The sequence below is a fragment of the Acipenser ruthenus genome, chromosome 11 (assembly GCF_902713425.1).
Source record: "Acipenser ruthenus chromosome 11, fAciRut3.2 maternal haplotype, whole genome shotgun sequence".
Classification (NCBI taxonomy): Eukaryota; Metazoa; Chordata; class Actinopteri; order Acipenseriformes; family Acipenseridae; genus Acipenser; species Acipenser ruthenus.
In genome coordinates, this window is record NC_081199.1 from 267,413 (window position 1) to 291,061 (window position 23,649).

At 43.0% G+C, this 23,649-nt stretch overlaps 2 protein-coding genes across 3 annotated transcripts in view; one reads left to right on the forward strand and one right to left on the reverse strand.

Moving 5' to 3' along the window:
• Nucleotides 1–14,891, forward strand: part of LOC117426168 (E3 ubiquitin-protein ligase znrf3-like) — a 70,503-nt gene extending 55,612 nt beyond the window's left edge. Inside the window, exons 3-9 of the mRNA XM_034924950.2 lie at nt 924–998; nt 3,064–3,195; nt 6,126–6,236; nt 6,567–6,734; nt 9,619–9,721; nt 9,970–11,577; nt 12,554–14,891. Coding sequence (XP_034780841.1) covers nt 924–998; nt 3,064–3,195; nt 6,126–6,236; nt 6,567–6,734; nt 9,619–9,721; nt 9,970–11,577; nt 12,554–12,609 — 2,253 coding nt within the window. The 3' untranslated portion in view covers nt 12,610–14,891. The remainder of the gene's footprint in view (nt 1–923; nt 999–3,063; nt 3,196–6,125; nt 6,237–6,566; nt 6,735–9,618; nt 9,722–9,969; nt 11,578–12,553) is intronic.
• A 4,274-nt stretch (nt 14,892–19,165) lies between these two features.
• LOC117426208 (kremen protein 1-like) overlaps nt 19,166–23,649 on the reverse strand; it is a 37,750-nt gene continuing 33,266 nt past the window's right edge. For both annotated transcript variants that reach the window (XM_059032718.1, XM_059032719.1), the window contains one exon: nt 19,166–23,389. In XM_059032718.1, coding sequence (XP_058888701.1) covers nt 23,242–23,389 — 148 coding nt within the window. In that variant the 3' untranslated portion in view covers nt 19,166–23,241. The remainder of the gene's footprint in view (nt 23,390–23,649) is intronic.

Sequence of the window (23,649 nt, forward strand, 5' to 3'; positions counted from 1 at the left end):
CAGAAGCTGGGCTAAAGAACCAAACCACATGGGATGGGGAACCACAGTCTCAAACACTAAGAGCAAAACTCTATTGAACAGGCACAAAAATACACTCAATTAGCATCTTGACAGTGCTGGAGTGTTACGGCTGCAATTCCTTATTCAAGCAGCAAATGAAACGTCAGTCCTGGAAATCTGCACTACGTATTGCCTGCTAATTTCGAAGGCATGCTGTAACAAATCCATTATAAAATCTGCCTCCTGACAGACACAACTCATCATCCGAGTGATAAGAGAATGAAGGCTCTTTGAACTGGAAACTACAGTGTGTAGGTCTGCTAGGTCTGAGCAATGAAAAGAAGCTGTGCTTTAATAGTTTTTATTGCATTGTGTTCCTCTTTGCACTCTCTTTATTACACTTTTTGTTGCGAAGAGTAAAAGTAGAATTTAATGAACGAGTCTGGATGGAGTGACTTAGTTTGAAAAAAGCAAAGAGTGACCCCTAGTGGATAAGATTGGGACGTGTTTACCTCAAAAACTTTGGGCCAAAACTTGCAGACAGTAACACTGGTTTACTTTTTCTGCAGTCTATAATTACGAATGGCATACAGATCATACTTCCTGACCTGATGCTTTGAGACCAGTATCTTCTTACCCGTCGCCTTGACTTCATTTGAATATTGCAAAGCAGCGCAGTTCTCACATAGCATGGTATGCAGCAATGTATCTGCATGGCTTTGAAGTGCCAGCCTGAATGTATCGTAGAGAATGCTGACTCTGAATCTGAATAAGTAAACTGGAGAGAGCAGCAGGAACGTTTCATGTTTTAAGTCTTTGTGCTGAACTGGACTGTGCTGTTACTGAACTATGGGATTTCCACTGTGTACTGCAACCTTCACTATTACTATTGCACCACCAAATTTTTACTTTATTTTCTGCAGGCAAAAAGAGCAGTCCAAAGAGGAGCCACTGCAGTGATCTTCGATGTCTCTGAAAACCCTGATGCGATTGATCAGGTGAGCTTCTGCACCGCGTGCTTGCGTGCTTGTCTGTGTGTGTGTCAGTCTAGTAAATTCAGCATGCCTGGTCTGACCTGTTGTTCATTATGGTTTAGTTATGCAAACATGATACTTGTCTCTTGGGGCATCCTGTACAATAGGAGCACAGTGTCTGGAGGCAGGTTTAACACAGCACTATATGGATCTGCATCATTCACAAGGGGATATCCAGGGACGCTCAAGTAGTTTTCTTTCGTGTTTTGTGATTCCTTGCATGTAAATTAAACAGTTTATTGTGTACACATAGTAGACTGTGATACAACACAAGCACTATTTTACCTCTTGATTGGCTTTTCAAACGATCCCTCTGACAGCCACATATTGATAGTTCTTATGTTCTGTGTACTACAGAATGTGACTACGCTTCGTGGATATACACACGCAGTACACGCTAACCCCATGCAGTATGTAATTACATGTGGAGACACGCCATTGCTTGAGAAAATATCAGTCCACTAAGGAAAATCTATTTGCCCTTTTTGCAGATTTGGTTTTGTTAATCCATCTTGGCTGAAGCTCAGCTGTGGGAAGGCGTAACAAATCTAGAAATGAAATGCCCTGCAATACAATGACTAAATGCCCTTGACAAGTTAGTGCTGCAGCAGCTGTGTGATGATAACCTACAGAGATACCCCAGAGCCAGAAAGAGCTTGGCTCCTGTGATAAAGTAATATGCATAGAGGAGAGGAATGTTTTGAAACAGTTTACATTTTCAAAGGCAGCATTGTTAACATATATTTAAAAGATGAATAAACGGAGACAAGCTTTTTTTCTAGTCAAAATGTTATGTAAAAGAAACAAGCAATATTAACTGGTGGCTGTAATTTCTTCTTATTTTTTTTTGGAAGGAAGATGAATTTGAATGAAGAGTTTTTGCTCAGATCGTATATTCAATCCTGACTACCCCTGCTATCCAGTCCTTGGCCTTTGCCATTGCGTCTCTTCTGAATTGTATTGTGGTATTGCAATGTTGAATATTGAACCGTGTGAAAGCATCTTGCCAGGTTCGAATGTGCCTCCCAGCCCCCTTTCCAGTCCAGTTTCAAATGAACATATAAAGCCTTGTAAACAAATCGTTGAACTGTGCCTGAATCTTTTTTTCAACTCTACTTTTGTTTTTCTTTATTAACTTAAACTTTAGTTGCTGTTAATTTTAGTGGGCCAAGTCCAGGCAAGTGAAATGTTGGGAGCGGTACTAATTAAACACCCAGAATCATTCTTCCAGCCCGCTCCAAACACTGGTACAGCTGAAAACACACAGAGCAGACTGTCATTAGCTGTGTGAGGCTTGCCTTCACAGCTCTTCCGGGAGCGGCCCTTTTATTTCCAGAGAAGCGAACTCACTTAAACCCACTAAACAGGTACAGCATGAACAAAGCAAGCAGGAGAGAGAGAAAGTGAGAGAATTACAACAATGTGTTGAAATAGAAACCCAGCCATTGAAAAGCCTGCGTTTCCTTGATATTTTCCCTGGGGTTGTTTAATTACAGACCTTGCTGCAAGACTCGGCAGAAGCTTCTGTTTCTCATTGCAGAAAATGTGCTTATGTGCAGACTCCGTGTCCGCGTTGTGTCTGTCGGAGAATCCATCCCCTTTATTCAGAGCGGAGTACCGTTTACTAAACGGTCTGTCAGAGAATCCATCCCCTTTATTCAGAGCGGAGTACAGTTTATCAGAGCTTGTTTATTATAGTGTTATAATCAAGGAAGCAGCATGGCTCTGCCAGTTCAATCTGTACCGTGATAATGTCTTGAGGTGGTACTAGCTGAACTTATTCATTTATAAAAATGTTACAACTTTATGGAAAGTAAATGAACGTCCATGTGTCTCTCGGTCAGTAGAAAGAATGACTCGGGTGAAGCTGTAAAGCAATACCGAGTGCTTCTTTCCTTTGATAAGTGTGGACACTGCTTCACAATGTGGAGCAGCACCAGTTACTGGTGCACAGTCCAGTGCAGCTTGCTCTGCTCACACAGCTGTTTGTTTCGATGCTCCTTCTAACATCCTGCCCTTTGCTCTGCAGTTGAACCAAGGCTCAGAGGATCCACTCAAGAGGCCTGTGGTGTATGTGAAAGGAGTGGATGCCGTGAAGCTCATGAACATTGTGAACAAGCAGAAAGTGGCGAGAGCGAGGATCCAGCACCGGCCGCCTCAGGTAAGAACTGGACTGTGCACAGTGATCACAAGTGATCCGGTACCAGCAACTGCTCATCTATAGAGATCTGCACATTGCATATGAACTGGACTGTGCACAGTGATCCCAAGCGATCCGGTACCAGCAACTACTCATCTATTGAGATCTGCACACTGCATTGCTTCAAACATCCAGGAATAAAGGAAAGATTAGGGTTCCTGTTCAGAAGTTTAGAACCTTAAAAAAAAAAGTGCTTTTATTAGCTTCCTTTTTTAATACTGTGCTCCTTCAATTATTTCATTATTTGCTAGATCATGAATTCACGGTTAGTCCATATTAACAATAACTTGCATATAGTTAGTTGAAATCTGACAGGTAGACTGGCATCTGCAGGCTTTTTGTTTCTTGTTTTGCTCATTTAAAGAGAGTCGGCTCCCTGGGAATCATGGGAAAGGGCGCCCTGTGGGGAGGTGTTGCCGGGGGCGACGTTCAGCTTGCAAAACAAACGGAACGAACAAACAAACACACACAGGCTCTTTGATGCTGCTGGAAGGCCGCATGCTAGTTTAAGTCATCTCTCAGGGTACGCGGTCTAGAAGGGGTCAGCAATCGCTGTCTAGAAGGGGTCAGCAGTGTTTGTAAAACCAGGGAATGTGGAAAGAAAAGAAGGCAACGGGGAGAAGGAAATTGTAGAAGAACCCCAAAACTTTGAGACCAATATTTGCCCCCTGTCACAGCAAGGTTAGAATAAAATAAAAGTAGGTAACAGTTAAAGCATGCTAAAACATCTTCTTTTTAATGGTCTAGCTTCAGATAAAAATGTCTGAATGTTAATTCTGGTGGTGTTTTCCCCCCTGTATTTTATTTTTTTTATTTTTCAGTGATCTAGCTCTTTTTTTTTTGTGGTTTCATTTCTGCAGACCCTTTTTCGTAGAGAGCGGATTGATCCTTTGTTTCCTGGCCAGGCTATAGAAGTTGTGAAAGTGTGTTCTTCTTTTTTGTTCCTTTTTTTATTATTAAATCCAATCGTGTCTGGATAGCTGTGGTTTTCTTTTTGCCATGGGCCCTGTTGCCCCCTCTGTTTGATTTGATAAGAAGGATTGAAGATGAAAAGAATCCTTTTCAAAGTAGTGGTTTGGAACAGACATGAATTGCCTGTGCAAGCTTTGCAGTGCGCTCAGAGAGAGAACCTTGACACTCTGAAAGGGGAGGGGCCCCCAGCGCCTCCTTTGACTGGTCTGGAACAAGCAGGAATTGGAATGCTCACATACGTTTGGGGGCATCCGATTGGACAGGATCATGAGACACACATATGGGCACTTTACTAAATTGTGAGACAATCAGGCCAATTTGGAATCACGCTTTTAATCGATTTTAAAGGGATTTCTCATCCTGGATTCCTCTAACATGATAGATTTTTTTCTCTCCTTAAACCCATATGTTGTGTAAGTATTGTTTCCACACGTGTAGGTGTAGGAATGTACACGACATTTGTTGCTGTTGATCGGTTGTAAAACATCCAGTTTATTGACCACAGACCCAGTGAAGCCCTTCTCTATATAGACAGTGCAGGGCTCTGAAAGGAACAGTAAAAATAGGCAGAGCTTGTGAGCTCCAGTAATGCTGATCCCACAATCCTATTTCTCGGCTTGCAGTTGTTTCATCTCCCATGGGGTGCAAACAAGATTGCAGCGTTCATGTTCTGGATGTATAGGGTTCTACTATTTCATGGTGCTCCGGTATTTGGAGAGTGTGTCTTTGATGGGGGATATATGATAATGCATAAACCCAATGGCCACAGCCAAGTACACACAGTGAATAAAATAGAGAAAACACAAGCCTTCATAGGGAGATGCAGATTAGTCTCTTCTGGCGTTTGCTGACGGATCTGAAATCATATTTACAACAGCATCACTCATGTAGTATAAAATCTATAGCATACAGGTTATTACATTACCCTGCAGTTAGACAGAGACAGATACACATTATCGGGAGGGCCTGGCAGCTACGTCTCACTTGTTGTTTCAGACAGTGTGAAAAATTCACACACACTGACAGTAGATTTATATGGAAATTGGTTTCCCACCTGGAACGCAGAAATAAACGGCTGTGACAACAAGTGAAGCGTGTTGATGACAGCGTGATCATCTGCTAATCTTATGCAGGTGTCTGGTGTAGCTACAAACTGTATTTGAAAGCCTCTCTTTTATTACTTGTACATCATTCCTGGGCCAGCGTTACAGTGTTCTAGCAAGTAAAAGCATTGCTGTCGCCGCTGTTGTTGTTCAGTTCATTTTTTTAGCAGGCTCACAGGGAGCACATTAGCTGGATTAGCTTGACAAATCCGATTTTTAAGAAACTTTTTATTTCTAAGCTATTTGCTGGCCACTGTTAATATAGAATTTATTATTAAGCCTCTAAGTCCAACAGCTTTGAATTGAACACACACACACACATGACTCCAGAATGAATGTGACTTCTCTCCACTGTGGTTGCAGCACACGCACTCCAACAGGCACGAGGGACTGAGTGTATAATAATAAAACCGTATTAATAAATCCTGCAATCTTTACTCCTCCCCCAGTGATCTGGCTGCCTGTTTGGTGATGAGTGGATTAATGCACTTGCCTTTACCTGTGGGTTAAAATCCTGCACATTGCAGGTCACACCAATCAGCACTACACAAGCCCTTCCAAAGCACCACACCGTTCAACCCACTTTGCTACTCTTTGTCGTAGACTGACCAACAGACTGGCCACTAGACTGACCAGTAGTGAGGTCCTCAGGCCTGGATTGTGCTGCAGTGGCATCAGTTTTGTGAGTGCTGCATTACTCCCCCCACTGTTCTTCCCTGATCTTGACCCCTTGTATTTTGTGAGCTCTGAATTCATAAACACCTGACGTGAAAGACCAGAGCAGCAAATGAAGCAGTCCCCTGTTCTCTTCACCAGCAACCCACAGAGTATTTCGACATGGGGATCTTCCTGGCCTTCTTCGTGGTGGTGTCCCTGGTCTGCCTCATTCTCCTCATCAAGATCAAGATCAAGCAGCGTCGGAGTCAGGTAAGGCTTCTGAAGACCATCAAGAACATGAATGTGTATATTACTGTCAAGACGTGGCTTGGGTGCAAATGTAGCCCGCTCTTTGAGTTTAATTGTATAAAGGAACCGTAGCGTCAGCTTTGAAGAACGTTGATAATCCTGATTCTCATCCACACACCGTCTCTGCTGATTTTGCTCCTGTAGTTTCAGATGTTTCTGCACAGGAGTGTGGAACACAAACAGTATTTGCGACAAACCTTGAAAGGATGCTTAGCTTATAATGAAATAATATTGTAAGTTGGAGGGTTTTTTTAACCAGTGTTTGAATGTTTGTTTTGTTTTATGATGCAGAGTTCCATGAACAGAATGGCTATCCAGGCGCTAGAAAAGATGGAAACAAGAAAGTTCAAGTCAAAGAGCAAAGTTCATCGAGAGGGTAGCTGCAGCGCCTCGGACACACTGAACAGCAGCTCCACTGCCGACTGTGCCATCTGCCTGGAGAAATACATTGACGGAGAGGTAGGGAGGACATGTACTATTCTACAAGACATTGAGAACCTGAACCCATCACCTGTCCATTTGAATTCTGAGCAGCAAGACCCTGGGGCCCAGAGCTTGTGATTTAATAACAGAAAACAAGAGCAGGTTGATCATTACATCCCTCTCTTTTAGAGAAAGCAGAGCAGCAAAGACACAGTAGAAGGATTACGTTGTATTTGCAGATCCTTTGAGCTGGCTGTTTAACACTGCATCCTTACTCTGGGGGTGTGATAAGTATATAGCAGTCTAGCTCTGTAAGTGCGATGTGTGTGTGACATAGAGACACAGTTCATTGTCTAGATGGCTTGTGTGTTGACATTACGTTTTTTCTAAATGTTCCCAGCAATCATCTTTGAAATACAACCGTTAAAGTGATAATAACTGGTAAAAGCAGTGTATGTATGATGACGTTGGCCCATAAACGGAATATCCCACCGTGGGCCGGTTTGATGGCCAGACAGCCATGGTTCATAGAACTCAGTTTCTTTTTGTGGTCTGGTGTTGTCATGGTCAAAATTTTAAAAAGCAACAACAAAGAAAAGGAAAGCAACAGCAGAGAGGAAACATAAAAGGAACGAATAGCATCAAAGAGCTAAAAAAAAAAAAATAAAAAAAAATTACAACAGGAAGATGCGATGAGTCGTTCAGTGGGTCTCTGAGCCTCTAGAAACCACACTGGCAAGCTCTGAAGTTGGCTCCGTGTTTTCAGAGGAGAACTGCCACATCCCAAAGAGCTGCTTTCGGCTGTGCTCAATCTGTTTTCCCTTGAAAGCAGAGGAAAGTTCACGTTCAGATGCCCTGTCTTCTCACATTATTTGAGGGGCATGTTACACTGTCACATGCTAGTAAATAGACATTATCTCTATCTCCCCTCCCCTTTCACATCTGCACACCCTTCGTTGAGACAGTGTTACAGTGTAATACTGAATAACTCTTCATACCATTAGAGGTAAGCTACTTACTATTGCTTGGGCATCCTCAAGCTGTAAAAGGAACACACTGAAAATCTAAGTAAAGAGTTGCAGTCAGTTTTTCCAGCCTTCTGAAGTGAGGAAGAATACCACTTACTTGACAGCATTGTTTTCCTAAATACATACTAAAAACTGTATTTTACTTTTTAACTTGTTTCTTTCGTTATCCAGACTCTAAACCAGTTTCCATGGAAACCTGACTAAATCCAAGTAGATATAAAGGAAATCCCCCCCCCCCCACCACCACACATTCACAATGAAACGATTCTAGCAGCATTCGAGGGATTAAATTCACTTGTTTTTGTTAATTCACATTCAGTCTTTGGATCTTGTGAAGCACAAAGAAAAAGAGCACAATGTTGAAGCTTGCGTGAGGAAATCTGGGTTTAAACTTCTAGAAGTCAGGAGAGACTCTGACTGATCGGATTCCTGTAAATAATAAAGAGATGGACACAAACACCTCAAGGGACTGCTAACCAAGGAGCCACGTTCTTACCTTACTTATTTGCACTAGCAATATTCATCTTAAAAGCTTTCACATAGATTACTATCCAGTGCCTCTTGTAAAATCCTGTTATTACACCATATCTGAAGTGGCATGGCTCATGGATAAACCTCTATTAGTTGTTATATGGTTGCATCGCAGCACAGACCATTCTGTGATGGTTACATCTCAAAGCGCATTTCCCAAGAGAAAGACCTGAGCTCCAGAGTTTGTTGAATTTGTTCTTTGGCCTCGTGCTGTGATCACTAGCCTGCAGCTTTAGAAGTAATGAATACACGAGATATAAATATGATTGAACAAAGGAAATATGAAAATAGAACGGGTGTGGATGAAACGGCGTGCTTCAGAACGTCTGTGTGGGCTTTTGAACTTAAAAGTCAAATTTGGAAACACTAGCTTTTAATTCATTCTGAGCCACAGAAACATTTTAAGTACTTTCTTTTATTTGTATTGTGGAGTGACATTTAAAACAAAAAGCAAGCACCAGGATGAAAGGGAGAGAAAGTGGCTGTGGTGAGCTTGCGGGCTTGTCCCTTGAACCTCGAGCCAAACACTGTCTCTACCAGGGCAGTGTCTACAGCGGCAGTTTGACTGGTCTGTGAACCAGAATGCCAGCACTAGAAAAGCACATCTTTGAGCTTTCTCTTTCTGTATTATTATGGATGACTTGGATCCTAATGCCACTTTCAAATGAACTGAAGCCATCTGAGTGAGTAATAAAAAGAAACAAAGTGTTTAAGAACATTTCAATTAAACAGAAAGAATGCTGGGGTGTTTTTTTTTCGTTTGATTCAACACTTTGATAAGAAAGCCAAATAAAAAATAAAAAAACATTCTTTATTTCTTAAACCCCTTTTCCTCAGTACATCGAATCAGACCCAAGGAACGAAAACCTCTGTTCTGAGGAGTTTGATTCTCTGACTTTTACAAGACAAGCCCTGCGCTCACACTGCTAGATCATTTGCTACATGTTTAGAATGCTGCTTGATTCTCGGACTTTTACAAGACAAGCCCTGCGCTCACACTGCTACATGTTTAGAATGCCATTCAGCAATAGCATTTTGGGAAGTGTCCTGTGTGCAATACGAGGGCTCGGCTATCAAGTACCAAGTTCACATAGTTATTTTTTCTGACTGGAATTGATCCACTCTGCTCCAGAAGCAATCCGTAGAGGAGCACTTGGCACACAAGTGTAAAAGATCTTGTGTCATTCCCAGGAAATTCGCTAATTTAGGAAACGGCAGATGGCTTGAGAGCCTGTGGTAACCATGCTAAGCCAGAAGTATGCTAAGAAATGAGACAGGAGTGCTGCGGAGGGTTCCCGGGATGGGATAGAGGAAAGATAGGACTGCCATGTTTCTCATCTCGTTGCTGTTGTGTTTGACAGGAGCTCCGAGTCATCCCCTGCGCTCACAGGTTTCATAAGAAGTGTGTGGATCCATGGCTGGTGCAGCATCACACCTGCCCGCACTGCAGACACAATATCATTGGTGAGTCCACTTAGTTACACACGCAGCATTTACTGAAGAGCTGCACACATTGGCTTAGTTTGCTTGTTTTCTGGGAATCGTGTTGTTTAGGTGATTTAATTAGCTAAATTTAAACCAACTTCAATGTTCGATAAATCAACTATCCCAAGATTCGACGTACGCATTCTTCTATTTTATTGAATTGAGCCGTATTAATAAAATGCTGGTGTGTTGCAGTGGTGTTATTAAATCTTTATCTCTGTTCACAGAACAGAAAAAGGGAAACCCTGGACCCATCTGTGTGGAGCCTGGCAATCCTCCCCACAGCCGGCAGCAGAGGGTTGTTCTTCCGGTCCACTACCCCGGGCGAGTGCACAGGACCGGCCCGATCGCCTACCCAACCCGGACCAGCATGGATCCCCACGGAAACCCCATCACTGTCCTGACAGTGGACCAGCACAGGGAGCAGAACCTGTACCCGGCACAGTCCTCCGGCTTCGTCCAGAGCTACCCACCCATCCATCTGGACCGCTCTATGAACCCCCACCACTGCAGCGGGGAGCACCGGCCCGCCTACCCCCAGCCCCACACCTTCAAGAGGCGCAACTTCTCTCGGCCTGCCTGCTTCTCGCAGTACGAGACCATGTACCAGCACTACTTCTTCCAGGGCCTGAGCTACCCGCAGACTGAGGGTCAACCAGGAACCGGACCACACAAGGGCCCCGCCCAGGCTTTCCAGCAGGGCATGCTGTTCCCCACGGTGGTCCACATGGCCCCCGCCACATCTTCCCACCTCGGGGAGAGAGGCAGCACCTCCAGCTTCAGCTGCTACCACGGGCACCGCTCGGTGTGCAGTGGCTACCTGGCGGACTGCCCTGGCAGTGACAGCAGCAGCAGCAGCTCGGGGCAGTGCCACTGCTCCTCCAGCGACTCCATGCTGGACTGCACCGAGGTGAGCAACCAGGGGGTCTATGGGAGCTGCTCCACCTTCCGCAGCTCACTGAGCAGCGATTACGACCCCTACGTGTACCGGAGCAGGAGCCCCTGCCGGGGGGCGGCTAGTGAGGCTGGGACTGGCTGCCCACCCGCTCCACAGGACGATCCTTCTGCCTCTTCCAGCCATGACTGCCTCCGGCCCCCACCCCGGGCTACATTTTTCTCAGGGGACCAGCTGTCCGGCTGTAGCCTGGAGCCCAACTATAGCAGCCTCTCTTCTCTGGAACCCAGGGAAACCAATACCACTACCTCAAACAGTGCCCTTGAGGGCGTTGAGCCAGAGCTCCAAGGCTGGAAGAAAGGGGCTGAAGAAGGGCAGCAGGGGCCAACCTGTAGCTGCTGTTTCGAGATCCCACCCACTGCTGCTGCTGCGGCCGCCTCAGAGAGCAAAGGGATGGAGGTGGGCAGGGCCTTGTTTGTAGACGGGGCTCGTTGCAGCCGGGGGGTGGAGCCCAGGACCCATTTAGGTTCCGCCCCTCAGAACTTGTACAGCGTTAACATGGACCACTTGTGTCGGGCAGAGCCGGGGAGTTCTGAAGGGCTGCCTTGCTGTTTCTATGAGGAGACAAGCGTTCACCGGAACAATGGGGGCTGTTACACAGAGGACTTTGCCATGAGTGTCCAGTACCCACGGACTGACGTGGAGCCCGCCTCCTCACAGAGCCAGCGCATACCCATCATCCCAGAGGACACGGACTGTGAACTGGGTCAGGGACCTGCTCAGGCAGGAGAGGGCAGGACAGGGGCCCGAGGCGATCCCAGAGAACTTTACTTCCCCTCTGAGACATTCGGCAGCCGGATGTGCCCCCTTGAGGAAGAGGAGAGGGCTCTTTTTCACAACAACCGTCACAGTTTCCATGAAGCACAGGGGAATGCTGCAGGTGAGAGCTGAGCCTCATGGGGACTCAGACTCGGGGGAGCTGCGCAGATTACAGTAACCACGAGGGTCTCCTGACCTTTATGGAGGTCACACTTATAAACATGTTTCAGCTTTTCAGCAAGCTAACTCCCATCCACATGATAGTCAATCACCTTTAACACAATGAATGCACTTAGCTATTGCCATTCTGTAGGGGAAATAGCAGGGACAACCAGTGCACTTGAAACAAAACTTTCATTAAGCAGTCAATGTGTTATTCTATTCCACAGGTCCAAGGTCAGTTCACTCCAGCGCACCCACAGTAACCATTTAGCCATTAGGTTGGGAGTTTGCTGCTGCATTGATCCTTTGCTCCTATACTATACATGCTGCTAGTCTGACAAGTGATGCTTTAACAGATATGCTTTGACAGATACCAGATATATATTGTGCAGCAGTTGACGGATTGTCTGGTCCTTCCTAATTAATCATGGTCTCATTTGAGGGGGTGGGTGCTGGGTAACTGCTTTTTAACTTTCCTTGGATTGATTGCTTTAACATTGTTTGACCACAAGGCGGCACACATGCTTTGCTAAAAACTTTTTTAGAGAAACTGCAGTTCTTAGATACTGCCACAAGGTGGTGCCTAAGAGTCCATGGAGTTTCCTACCACTTTTTTTTGTACCAGACTGAACACATTTTTGAATGTTTGATTTAGTGTTTCAAGTTCTAGTGACTAAAATGCAGCTTTAAAGCAATTATACCCATACTACGGAAACTGAGTGTGTTTAGCTACAGACAAAGATCATTTATCACTGTAAAGTTCTGTGTTCTGTGTTGCTGGATCCCAGTCCAAGGAATAATCCACTCCTGTGCATTCTGCAGGGCGTCGCAGCCTATCAAAGTAACTGAAAAGGGAGACCGCACAGGAAAGGTTTGAGAAGGACTGGTCTGGGAGGTGCTTTCTTCTATTGACCTCCCTTTTCCTTTGCTTTCAGGGTCATTAACATCACACCCATTGGAGGAAGAGTGCCCAGCAGCTCCCACCCTGTGAAAGTGCAAGTTCACTCATACAAGATGCTTTCAATTTTTTAATAAGACTCCAGCTCTTAGGGTTTATATTTTTGTTTTTGTTTTTTGTTTTGTTTTTTAGCTTTGAAAAAAAACAAAAAAAAGTGGTAATATGGAGAATTTCCAAAATCTCCCTTCAGCCCGAAACTGTGCTCCCATCTGTCCTCGTTTCTGTCCTCCGTCCCGAAACTGTGCTCCCATCTGTCCTCCGTCCCAAAACTGGGCTCCCATCTGTCCTCGTTTCTGTTTTCTGTCCCGAAACTGTGCTCCCATCTGTCCTCGTTTCTGTCTTCCGTGGCTTCTAGGAGACCAAGTCGTACCGATGTGCTCTCCTCGTTTCAGAGGGAAACTGAACTGCGAGATGAAAAAAGGACCAGGCCAGGACTTCAAACTTCAGGCTTCAGGCTTTCTTCAGAGAGTCTGGGCCTTCCCATGTACACTCAGGGCTACAGTGGCCTTAGTAGCTAACCAGCAATTCATATTGTACACACAGAGATGTGGAATAGTCTAGTTCTGTTAGGGTCCTCTCCATGTGAACTGAACAAGCTCTCTGAGCTAGGTGCTTTCACTGGTCTGATTGGGGATGGTCAATAATAATAATAATAATAATAATAATAATAATAATAATAGACTATATATATATATTTTTTGTAAGTGTGATTGCAGAATAACATCTTTCTGATATTTTCTAAACCAATGGAGCCTGCTGCCCCCAATCTCCCTCCTTCTTTATGTATGTTTTGTGCTGTTGTAATAAATAGGAACGCAACTTTGGATCTGTGTGTGTTGGAAAAAGGGACACAGTTAAAGAAATGATGTAAACGGTAAGAAAGATGAGAACAAACGCTGGCTTGATCAAGAAAGAGAACAAACGCTGGCTTGATCAAGAAAGATGAGAACGAACGCTGGCTTGAGCAAGAAAGATGAGAACGAACGCTGGCTTGATCAAGAAAGAGGAGAACGAACGCTGGCTTGAGCAAGAAAGATGAGAACGAACGCTGACTTGATCAAGAAAGAGGAGAACGAATGCTGGCTTGATCAAGAAAGAGGAGAACGAACGCTGGCTTGATCAAGAAAGAGGAGAACGAACGCTGGCTTGATCAAGAAAGAGGAGAATGAACGCTGGCTTGATCAAGAAAGAGGAGAACGAACGCTGGCTTGATCAAGAAAGAGAACGAACGCTGGCTTGAGCAAGAAAGAGGAGAACGAACGCTGGCTTGATCAAGAAAGAGGAGAACAAACGCTGGCTTGAGCAAGAAAGAGAACGAACGCTGGCTTGATCAAGAAAGAGGAGAACGAACACTGGCTTGATCAAGAAAGAGGAGAACGAACACTGGCTTGATCAAGAAAGAGGAAAACGAACGCTGGCTTGAGCTAGAAAGAGAACGAACGCTGGCTTGATCAAGAAAGAGGAGAACAAACGCTGGCTTGATCAAGAAAGAGGAGAACGAACACTGGCTTGAGCAAGAAAGAGAACGAGCACTGGCTTGATCCCCAAAAGTGGATTTAGAAAACAGTGTCTCTCTGAAATGCTTGTCAGTGTTAATACTGTTGTCTGCTTATGCCTTTCTTGTTTGTTCTGCAGACTTGTATACTGTTTCTATGAAATGTATCCAAGCTGCAAAGAGATAAGCAGTGAAATCCCCCTATTTAAGTGACCTGGAATTCACTAGTATATCGTTTTCTCCCTGGCTAAACCTGATCTCACCTGTTGCTTATCCTTCCTGCTAGATAATATACAGTTCTGTTGGGTTCTTGAGGCACCATTTCATTTTTATTTCTTTTCTTTTTTTTATTTGTAGCACTTAAAGGATTGTATAAAAAAAATGGTGTACAAAAAAGTTATTTTATTTTCTCCTTCATTACCATTTTTTGTGTTTTATGAAAGGCTAGAAAATCAATGTGTGTATATTTGTGTATATGTATAACAGCACATTTCATTTCTGGAAATATGTTCTCGGAATATTTATTATTTACTAATATATTTATCTTTAAGCCATGTCTTATGTTGAGAGTGTATGAGCGTTATTGAAATCATTTTATCTTTAAGCCATGTCTTATGTTGAGAGTGTATGAGCGTTATTGAAATCATTTTTTTTTTTTTTAATGAGAAATCACTATCATGAGACTTTGTAAATACATAATAATTGCACACAAAGATTAAATATTCTCTGACCAAAAAACTGATTTTTAAATTTTAGTACTATACAGTTTTGTAACAAAGTGTACAAAGGTCTGTAAAAATACAGTTTTATTCAAGTAAAACCAAGTGTGGGCTCTTTCCTTTTATCTTTCCTTGTACTAGAGTGCAGATTACATTTTGAAGCAAAAGTTTGCCCAGTTTATCACTGAAAAAACATTCTTTTAAAACTAGAAAGAAAACAGCTTGGTTTTTTCTTGCTCTCCGGTTGTGTTTTCACATATCCAAGCCCTTTTGGGCTCAGATTCCGATCTCATGCTGTTTGAATCCGGGATCATTAAACCAGAATGCTTTTAGTCACCAGCAGAGATCTACAGTGGTCGCGTTTGATCTGTTTGAGATATATATATATATATATATATATATATATATATATATATATATATATTGCACATTGCCCTGTAAAAGGATTAACAACTAAAGCAATAAGCTCTGTTTTAAGGAATGCTTTTGTTAATATTGTACCACTACATGTGATCCACAAGGTGTCAGTGTTTGCACATTTGTATCTGTCAATTGAAGCATTACCCACATTCCTTGCATTTGTTCATGTTATAAAATAATAACCAAAAACAAATGATCACAAATACAGAGCATGCCTGACTTGATGGAACCTGCCCGAGTCTAGACTTTTATTAGACAGTGAACATTCCCATGGATATTATTCAATGAAATGAGACTTTAAATAAATAAAGTTAAAGCATTGTGACAGTAATTCACGCTGTCATGTCATTACTGCAAGGTGATTGGATTAATATGATTTTTTTTTTTTTTTTTTGGTTGAAAGCCAAACTGTTGGCACCCCTGACCTCTAACGTGGGTGTGTGCTGTACTGCACTTCAGTCTATGGACAGCAATGGCGATGTTTAAACTAAAGCTTACTCTCTGGGTGCTTTGCATGTCGTGACAGATGCCTTTGAACCCGCGCCTGGCCGTACAGCTAGGGGAGGAATATGATGGCTCGTCTTGATTTGATTTCAATGTGTTCTAACTTGCGATGCTCCTGTCATGAGAAGGACTAGATCCAAACCAGCCAGCTCTGACAAAGACCCGATCGGCTTGTAGTGCACAAGTTGGTTTCTGGTTCGCCTCTACATTCAGGCTAACAGCTGTCCCTGATGATGCTAATAGGTAATGCTAAGAGGTAAATGTGTGCCTGGCTTTGAGCTGGACAATGTATTTGTGGGAGTGGTGTTATTGTTATAGCACTGTTACCCACTATATTCAATGTGTGCTTGATGGCAAGGTGTGGCACCTACACATTAACAGACAGTTTTAACAGTGTGGGTTACAAATGTCCCTCCACAATCAACTGCACTCACCCTTTATTTTGTTATTAAGTTCTGCTCATTCATGTTTGAATTGTGCTTTTCTGTGTGTATTTTAAGCCAATACTGTTTGACTTTTATAAAATACCCCCTGTCAACATCTCCTTTGTGCTCACACTTTGCATGAGGACTTTTTTTTGGTGTTTTGTGCATGATTTGTTGCTCATTAAGAAGTCATTTGTAAGATTTACTTGTTTGTCTTGGTGGTTAATTATATTTGGACATTGTTACCACAAAGAAAATAAATGATCCCTCTGTCATGAGTAATTGCTGACAGAATACTTACCTTGAAATGCTATGCCTCCACTGAGCTGGCATTGTATTTAAGGTAATCAAACGGATATTGTTAACATTCGTGCAACTCCTGCAAAGCCAAGACATTGAGGCTCTTGTGCTGCTTTGCTCCCCAGCGCCTGAGTGCTTGCTGGCAGCAGCGCTAGCTTTGCCTGTTGAAGGATAGGCGCTCCTGTTGGTTCATCAGTAATAATGAATTAGTGGAGACAGTACAGTGCTAGGGGGGGTGAAAGTTTACATCAGAATAGAAGCTTTGCACAAAGTCAACCTGCTAGAAGTGGAATCATTTCTGCTGCGCAGCTTCAGATTCCACAGCTTGACACAATATAAAAAACAAGGTGGGGGTGTTGCTGCCTGAGATAAGAGGAAGGTGGCAAACTGTACGTTTCCACCACTTGCAATTCTCTTTTTAAAATAATTGTTTGCCTCTTCCCTCAGGCAGCAACACGTTGACCTCCCACTCTCCTCCCTGCTGGGGGGGCTTTGTTTCGTTTGTGACTTGAACTGGATTCAAAGCAAAACTTATACGTCTATAAGGTACATGAAACAATATGTTTGAAAATGAGACCAAGCTGCTTAACTCCCTTGTAAAATGCCAACCAGTACTTGAATTAATTCTTTGTACCATGTGTAGGGGCAGATTGAGGCTGGATAGTAGTTTTAACACACAAGCCAGGGCCTGAACCACAACTCTGGTGTTAATTTATCAATTTCTTGCTTTTGTTTGTATCTCTTAAGCAGAGAAAATCAGTTGTGTTGAGCGTTTGTGTTGTTCTGGTTGCATGTATTTGTTCCGATTCCTTCCTGGCTATTTGCTTCCAGAACTTGACACATTTCAGTGCAGAAGATGTTCTGTTACTGTCCACTAGGTGTTGCTCATTCACAGTTTTATATTCCCATAAAAACGTGAGTGCTGCTCTTCTAAACAGCAAACCCAAGAGGCAAGACAGTACTTTAACATACAGAGTTGTGCTCTTGATGAAGCAAAATGCACTTGAGGCTAAGCAAGCTGTCTGCTCTTTCATTTGGGCACAGCGTATGCAATTTCTTGCTTTCCCACAACACTCTGTTTGGCAAGGTGGCAGATGTTTACCTTGTATAACTCCAGCCACGTCCATAAAGTTATTAGAAAAAACAAACCAAGCATTATTATAAACAGCATTTTCAGTGCATTCCTGCATAGAACCCGTTTCTCCACTAGGGTGTATATCGAGTACATCCTGTCAATATTGTGTGAAAGCCTTCTCCTCAGAGGTACACTTTCTACAACAAAATTCAAAGAACAATAGGACACTATCCTGTGGCTTTAGAATACTTTGAAACATTAGGGAACCCTTGAATTCCTAGAACCAACTTCCTGCTTTGGACTTCAATCCACAAAGCTCATGGAATTAGCTATATTGTTGCAACTGCAGAGCCTTTGTCAGGTACACTGTCCTTGAAGCGCAATGCTTAGGTGATACTACAGAGCTCCAATTAGGTTTCATTTCCAAGCACAGAAAAGAGGTCTGACAGTGTGAGCTGAAGTCCTCATCGCCTCCGCATGATCTGGCAAGCTTTGTTCCCCACTGTGATGTGATTGGCTGCCCTCAAACTCCCCTGTTGACACCAGAAACCAGGTGTATTGTGGAGTTAATCATGTTGCGTTTTATTCCGGCACGGAGAGCTGTGCTCAGAGCTTTGAGAATCTTGGGTTTCTCTGTGGAGGACAGAAGGATGATTGATCATTGCTGTCCCTGGGGAGAGATATTGTACCTGCTGCCCTTGGTTGGGGAAGCAAATGTCCCACAGTTCTCAGAGTTCCAGGTATTCATGATTGCAGGCCGAAGGGCTCGGGTTACAAGCTTGGTGCCTGGCTGCTTTCACCTCTATTGCAGGCAATATCACCTTTGGACATAGTGTGGGAATTAGAGAGCAGGGCTTGTGCTCATTCCTCTGAGGGTCTGATTTGTTCAGAATTGAAGGGGTGCTTGATAAGATGCAGCAGATTCTACAGTATAGAATGGCAGATAGGATTCCGGTTCTGAGGGTCTTTTTTTTTTTTTTTTTTTTCAGGCTATAACATCAAAGTCAGGTTTCAGGAGTCCACGTCTCTTTCATCTTATCAAAGGTAGCCAGGCTTACTGAAAACCAATTTAAACCCATGTAATCTAGAGCTGGTTGATATAGAGAAGCAGGTGAGGCTACCTGCTCAATTTAACCATCAGGATAAGGTGATTGTGTGCTTTCTTGACTCAAATATAGATTGCATTTTAATGATCTTCGGTGTTATTTATTTCATTTTTTTTGGTGTTGAATGAGAGCTTAAAGGGGAAGCCAGATTCAGATCCCCCCCCCCCCCCCCCCCCCCCCCCCCCCCCCCCCCCCCCCCCCCCCCCCCGGCATGTATTCCCATTCCCACCTGAGTATCTGCACAGGTAGAGACAGGTAAAGAGGTGGGACACCAGCACTTAGCCCTCCACCCCCCCAGCAGGTGCTGAGGTGCTGAGGTGTGGCACAGCGAGGATCTCTGGATTAACAGGGCCCTGCAGGGGATATTATTCACCCATCTCCCATTACTAGAAAAGTAATCGGATTGAAAATAATACAAAAATAACCACTCAGAGGAGTTGCATCTGTTTCTACAGGGGGGCAGCTGGAGCAAGGTGTTCAAACTCAGAAATGTGTTAATGAGATTCACATGCCAGTAAGAGGCAGACAGGGATCCATACACAAGATGAACCAGGAGGGTTTTAATAAAATAGGCAAAACACATAGAAAAATGCAATCCTTATAAAACATGCATATTTATTTTACAGTCACATTAAATAAATCTACATTTTAACTTAACTCGTATATAATGTCCCATTCACATCCAAAATAACTGAATAATTTACTGTATAAATTAAAATTCTCACTAATTCTATATATACAATTCGGTCAAAAATAATAATAATAATAATGATAATACAAGCTTTATGAACTCAAATTTCTACATTTGTTCCTCGCAAAATCTGTACATCTAATCACACCTGCAATCGGTATGAAAGAGCATGACTGCTGTTTAACCAGGATCAAAAGCACAGGGGGCCTCATGTTGAAGTGTAATCCTATCTGAACTGAGGAGGGCTTGGATTGTAGTCAGTGTGCAAGCTAAACTCCGTGACCTAATCAGGACCGCACTGCTTTCTATGCATACATAACAGTCCACATGAAGAACTAGCTGACAAACAGTTAAAATGCAACCACATGCCTCCACACAGTGATACGTTTGCTGTACAGCAACATTGCTCGACTCACTGAAGAAGACAGTATGACATCACAGACAGAATGGACAGGTGTAGTGAGGTCACAAGGACAGCAGTGTATGGATCCGTGCAGTAAGCAAAAAGAAGTTTGAAATCACGCTATTTAAAAATAACAATCTGCTCCCTCTTATGTTTCATTGTACCAAACCAGTATTTTAAAAACACACTCTTCAAAAGACAGGGTCTAATTTGACATGCAAGCACTGTGCTGGACTTCTGGACAGTGCTAATAGATAGAAGTGACTAGTAAGTGCATTTGTATTGCTATATTCATGTTTTATATGTACAGTATCAATATAAGTACCACAATGGGGGCAAGGTTTCCAAAGTCACCATGCTGTGGGGAGAATGTTTTCACTCTGGTCACTGAGCCTTTTTGTTTTTAAAACGTTCATTTATGGAGGAACGTGCTGTTACTGACTTGGAATGATGCTCAATTTAATGTCCAAAGAGATATGAATGAACACGATAACTGGCTACATCAAACTGAAAAGACAATACCTATGGTGTTTATAGAAGTCCTCTACAGATGATGAAGCTAGTCAGAAAGTGTTCTCTATCTAAAGTGATTAAGCCCCAGGATTTGGGGAATGCTCTGCTCTTTGTATTTACAGCACATACAAATGGTTTCAAGAAGTCAGCAGACTAATCCGGCACTACATGCTCATGGAAGCGGTTGCATATTTAAAAAATCTGAATATCCTTGAAAGTGTGTCCTGTTGAGAATCCTTCTGTAGTAAATCTTTCTTTTATTGCTGCAATAGCTGTTGGAAACTCACATGCATGGTGAGCACAGGGTCACATGCACGTCTTCTTACCCTCCGTTTGAGGGTTCATTGAACTAGTAATGCCCTCTGTTGCACCCGCTCTACAAGCTGTTTGATGTGACTCTCAAAAGCTGGTTATACAAAACCCAAGAAGCATTTTCCAAAGTATGTGCATTCCTGTCTCGTCATGTTGGGTATTTCTCCCGGGAAATACTGTGGCGTTTACCTTCACACCAGTGACTGCAATGAACTAGCAGTGCACCAGACAGTGTGACTATAAAACTAGCACGACACCACGAGGAGGAGCAGTTCACTTACTGTTCTTGCTTGCTTTATACCTTTCAAATTATTATAGTTTCTTTCTGAAAATGTACAGTTTCTTGAAAATAGGACCCATTAGTGTTTCTTTGCTTGAAAACAGGTCTTGATTACTTCAGGTTTTATCAGCCTTTAAAGCTTAGCATGGGTTTGTGAGCTTTTACAGAGGTGATCTGAGTCTGAAATTCTCCTCTTTTCATAGCTTGTGGCTGGATCTCATTATTGATGGTATCAGTGAGATCTACATGGTTTCTACCAGGAATAAGAAATCGTTCATCCTAAATGAGATCCTGTTGGACTTTCCTTGTTGTTTTACCCTTTCCAGGGCAGTAATATTACCCTTGGGAACAATGACATATTATACTGTCCTGTTTTGTTTGTCAATGCAATTCAGCACCTTGTTGACTTTCTCCAGCTATTTACAAAAAAATATATATATATCAACAATTTTGTATTGCAAAATAAAACTGCAGACTATTGGACTGTGTTTAAAATGCAGTCCTTGTGATGTCACAGTGCAGACACAGTATAAGTGCTGGAAAAGAGAAACGTGTTACTGTGTGTGAATAAACTATCAGAGTGGTTTTAACTACAGTGTTCGCCTTGTTTAGATTCACTGTTTGTATAATTTTCAGTCATCACATCCCCTGTAGTCTCAACATACCTCTCGTAATCAAGTCTAACCTCCAAGAACGCCTGGAGTGTGACCTTTAACCCCCTGTGACACTCTAGTGGATGTAAGAGGTATTACACAAGCCTGACCCACATGTAACTAAAAATGAGTTTATAAAGAAGGTGCCTCGGAATTCAGACCTCAGTGAAATGTAGTCCCGTGCCAATCGTCCGTTTCTTTTTATCCCCGATCATTTTCTCAGAGGTCCTGTCGTTGTAGTCCCGTGCCAATCGACAGCGTCGGTGGCATGTTAGAATTGATATCAGCATTTCTGGGGTATTCGCCTCAAAGCAATACCAGCCTTTACAATAATGAAGCATTTGAAGGTATACATGGAAATGCATATCAGTCAACGGATGACGTGGTTATTTGACATCATCACGGCGCTGATGACCTTTGGAAAAGAAGGTACAGTGAAATAAAAAGTCACTCTGTGGTACGATTTGTTCTTCCTCCATCTTGCAGAAGTTATTTACAAATCATGCACAAAAGCGCCCTCTCTGGCCACAGCATCGCATTTCATTTTGAATTTACAGACTTTCCTTGAAGAATACTAGTCCACGTCTTGGAGGTTACGAGATGTACTTTGCCTTTGACCAACTCTGAGGACACCTCGTTTTGAGTCCCGTGCGAATCATGCTATAGATGCACTACGTAATTGTATTTTTCTTACATCCACTAGAGTCTTTTTCTTAATTGAAATGGATTTTGCAGATCAACTGCATTTGATTTTTGACTGACGTGATGACCAAGTTTTGCAGTCCTTGGCTTTTGAGACACAAATTAAAGGGAAGCTCCCTAAAACCCCACCGTGTATTATAGTTGAAGCTGTTTCCTCTCTGGTACTGTCTGTTTTATTATTATCCTCAAGGCACTTGAAGGAGTTTAAGCAAAATGCTTACACTTCCCAGCAGTTACAAAGAAAGAATGGAATGTGTCTAGATAAGATCTAAGGTTGTTCTAAACGTCAGTCACTTAAATAAAGACCCCCCCCCCCCCCCCACACACACACACACACCATGGTCACGTACATTGTCTGTAGTTCCAGAGAGGGGAAAAGCTTGTTATTTGTTGAGAATTCTCTAATTGTATCCATTTGGCACTACAGTCTGTGCCCAGCTGAGATAATAGGCATTTGCTGCTGCTAAACTACTGGCCCTATAACAAATAAGAACAAACCAAACATTTGGATTTTTGGGTAACAACAATGGCAATGACCTTTGTGTTGTCCTCTGATCCCGACTTGCTGTTGTTAAGTATGCTGTTTTAATGGATCCCAGCTCTTTCTGTTTTCTTGTTTCCTGGAGTGCTGTGTGCGATCGGCTGTACGATACACTGTGAGAAGTTCTGTTGCTATGGGAAGATTTCTCTCTTAACTGCTCTGTTCAAACCCATCGGCCTCTGGTGTATTGGGTAAGTGCTCCGTTTGACCCTGGGAAACCATGCATGTCCCTCATGAGTTTAAGGCACAGAAGTTCAAAGGCAACTGTAATAAAGGAAGCATGAAGTCTAGCAGTGATGCCACCACTGTAACAACTGCCTGTGTTCCAGAAAACACTGTTGAGAACCGATTCCCACATGTTTTTTGGACCAAAGATTGTTCAGTCATTCAGTTGATTGGGTGTACGGTTGATGCTGATGGCTACCAGTCTGGTAGATCTGTCCTTGATTCTCTCAAAAGTCTTAACATGGTGGGCCTGTGCTGTCTCTTTCCTCGTGGAGAGCATTTCTCCAGGTTTCTCCAGCGCTTAGTTGCCGACGAGGGGACTGAGATCTCCATGGTGGTTCTTTAGCTTTTTCTTGAAGAAGGAGATGGTGGAGGGCCTGTAAAAGATGATCCAGGGTTCGGATGATGTATTTTGGTTGCAGTCTTCAGAGCTGGTGATTGGTGGTGATCTGAAACACAGAAGCCCAATGGTTAAATAATAGTGGCAAGGAACAGTTTAACACAGATTTGTACATTATAAACGATGAATTGAATCAATTAAATATGAACATGCAGACCAGATGGCACAGCTAATGGATAGATTTTATGAGGGACCGGCTGCCTAAAAAATTCTCATTACCGTTGGGTTGAAACAGAAACACAATTTCTTGCCTTCTCTCATATGGGGATACTTTACTTCTTTATAATAAAACAAAAGTCTGTATGTAAT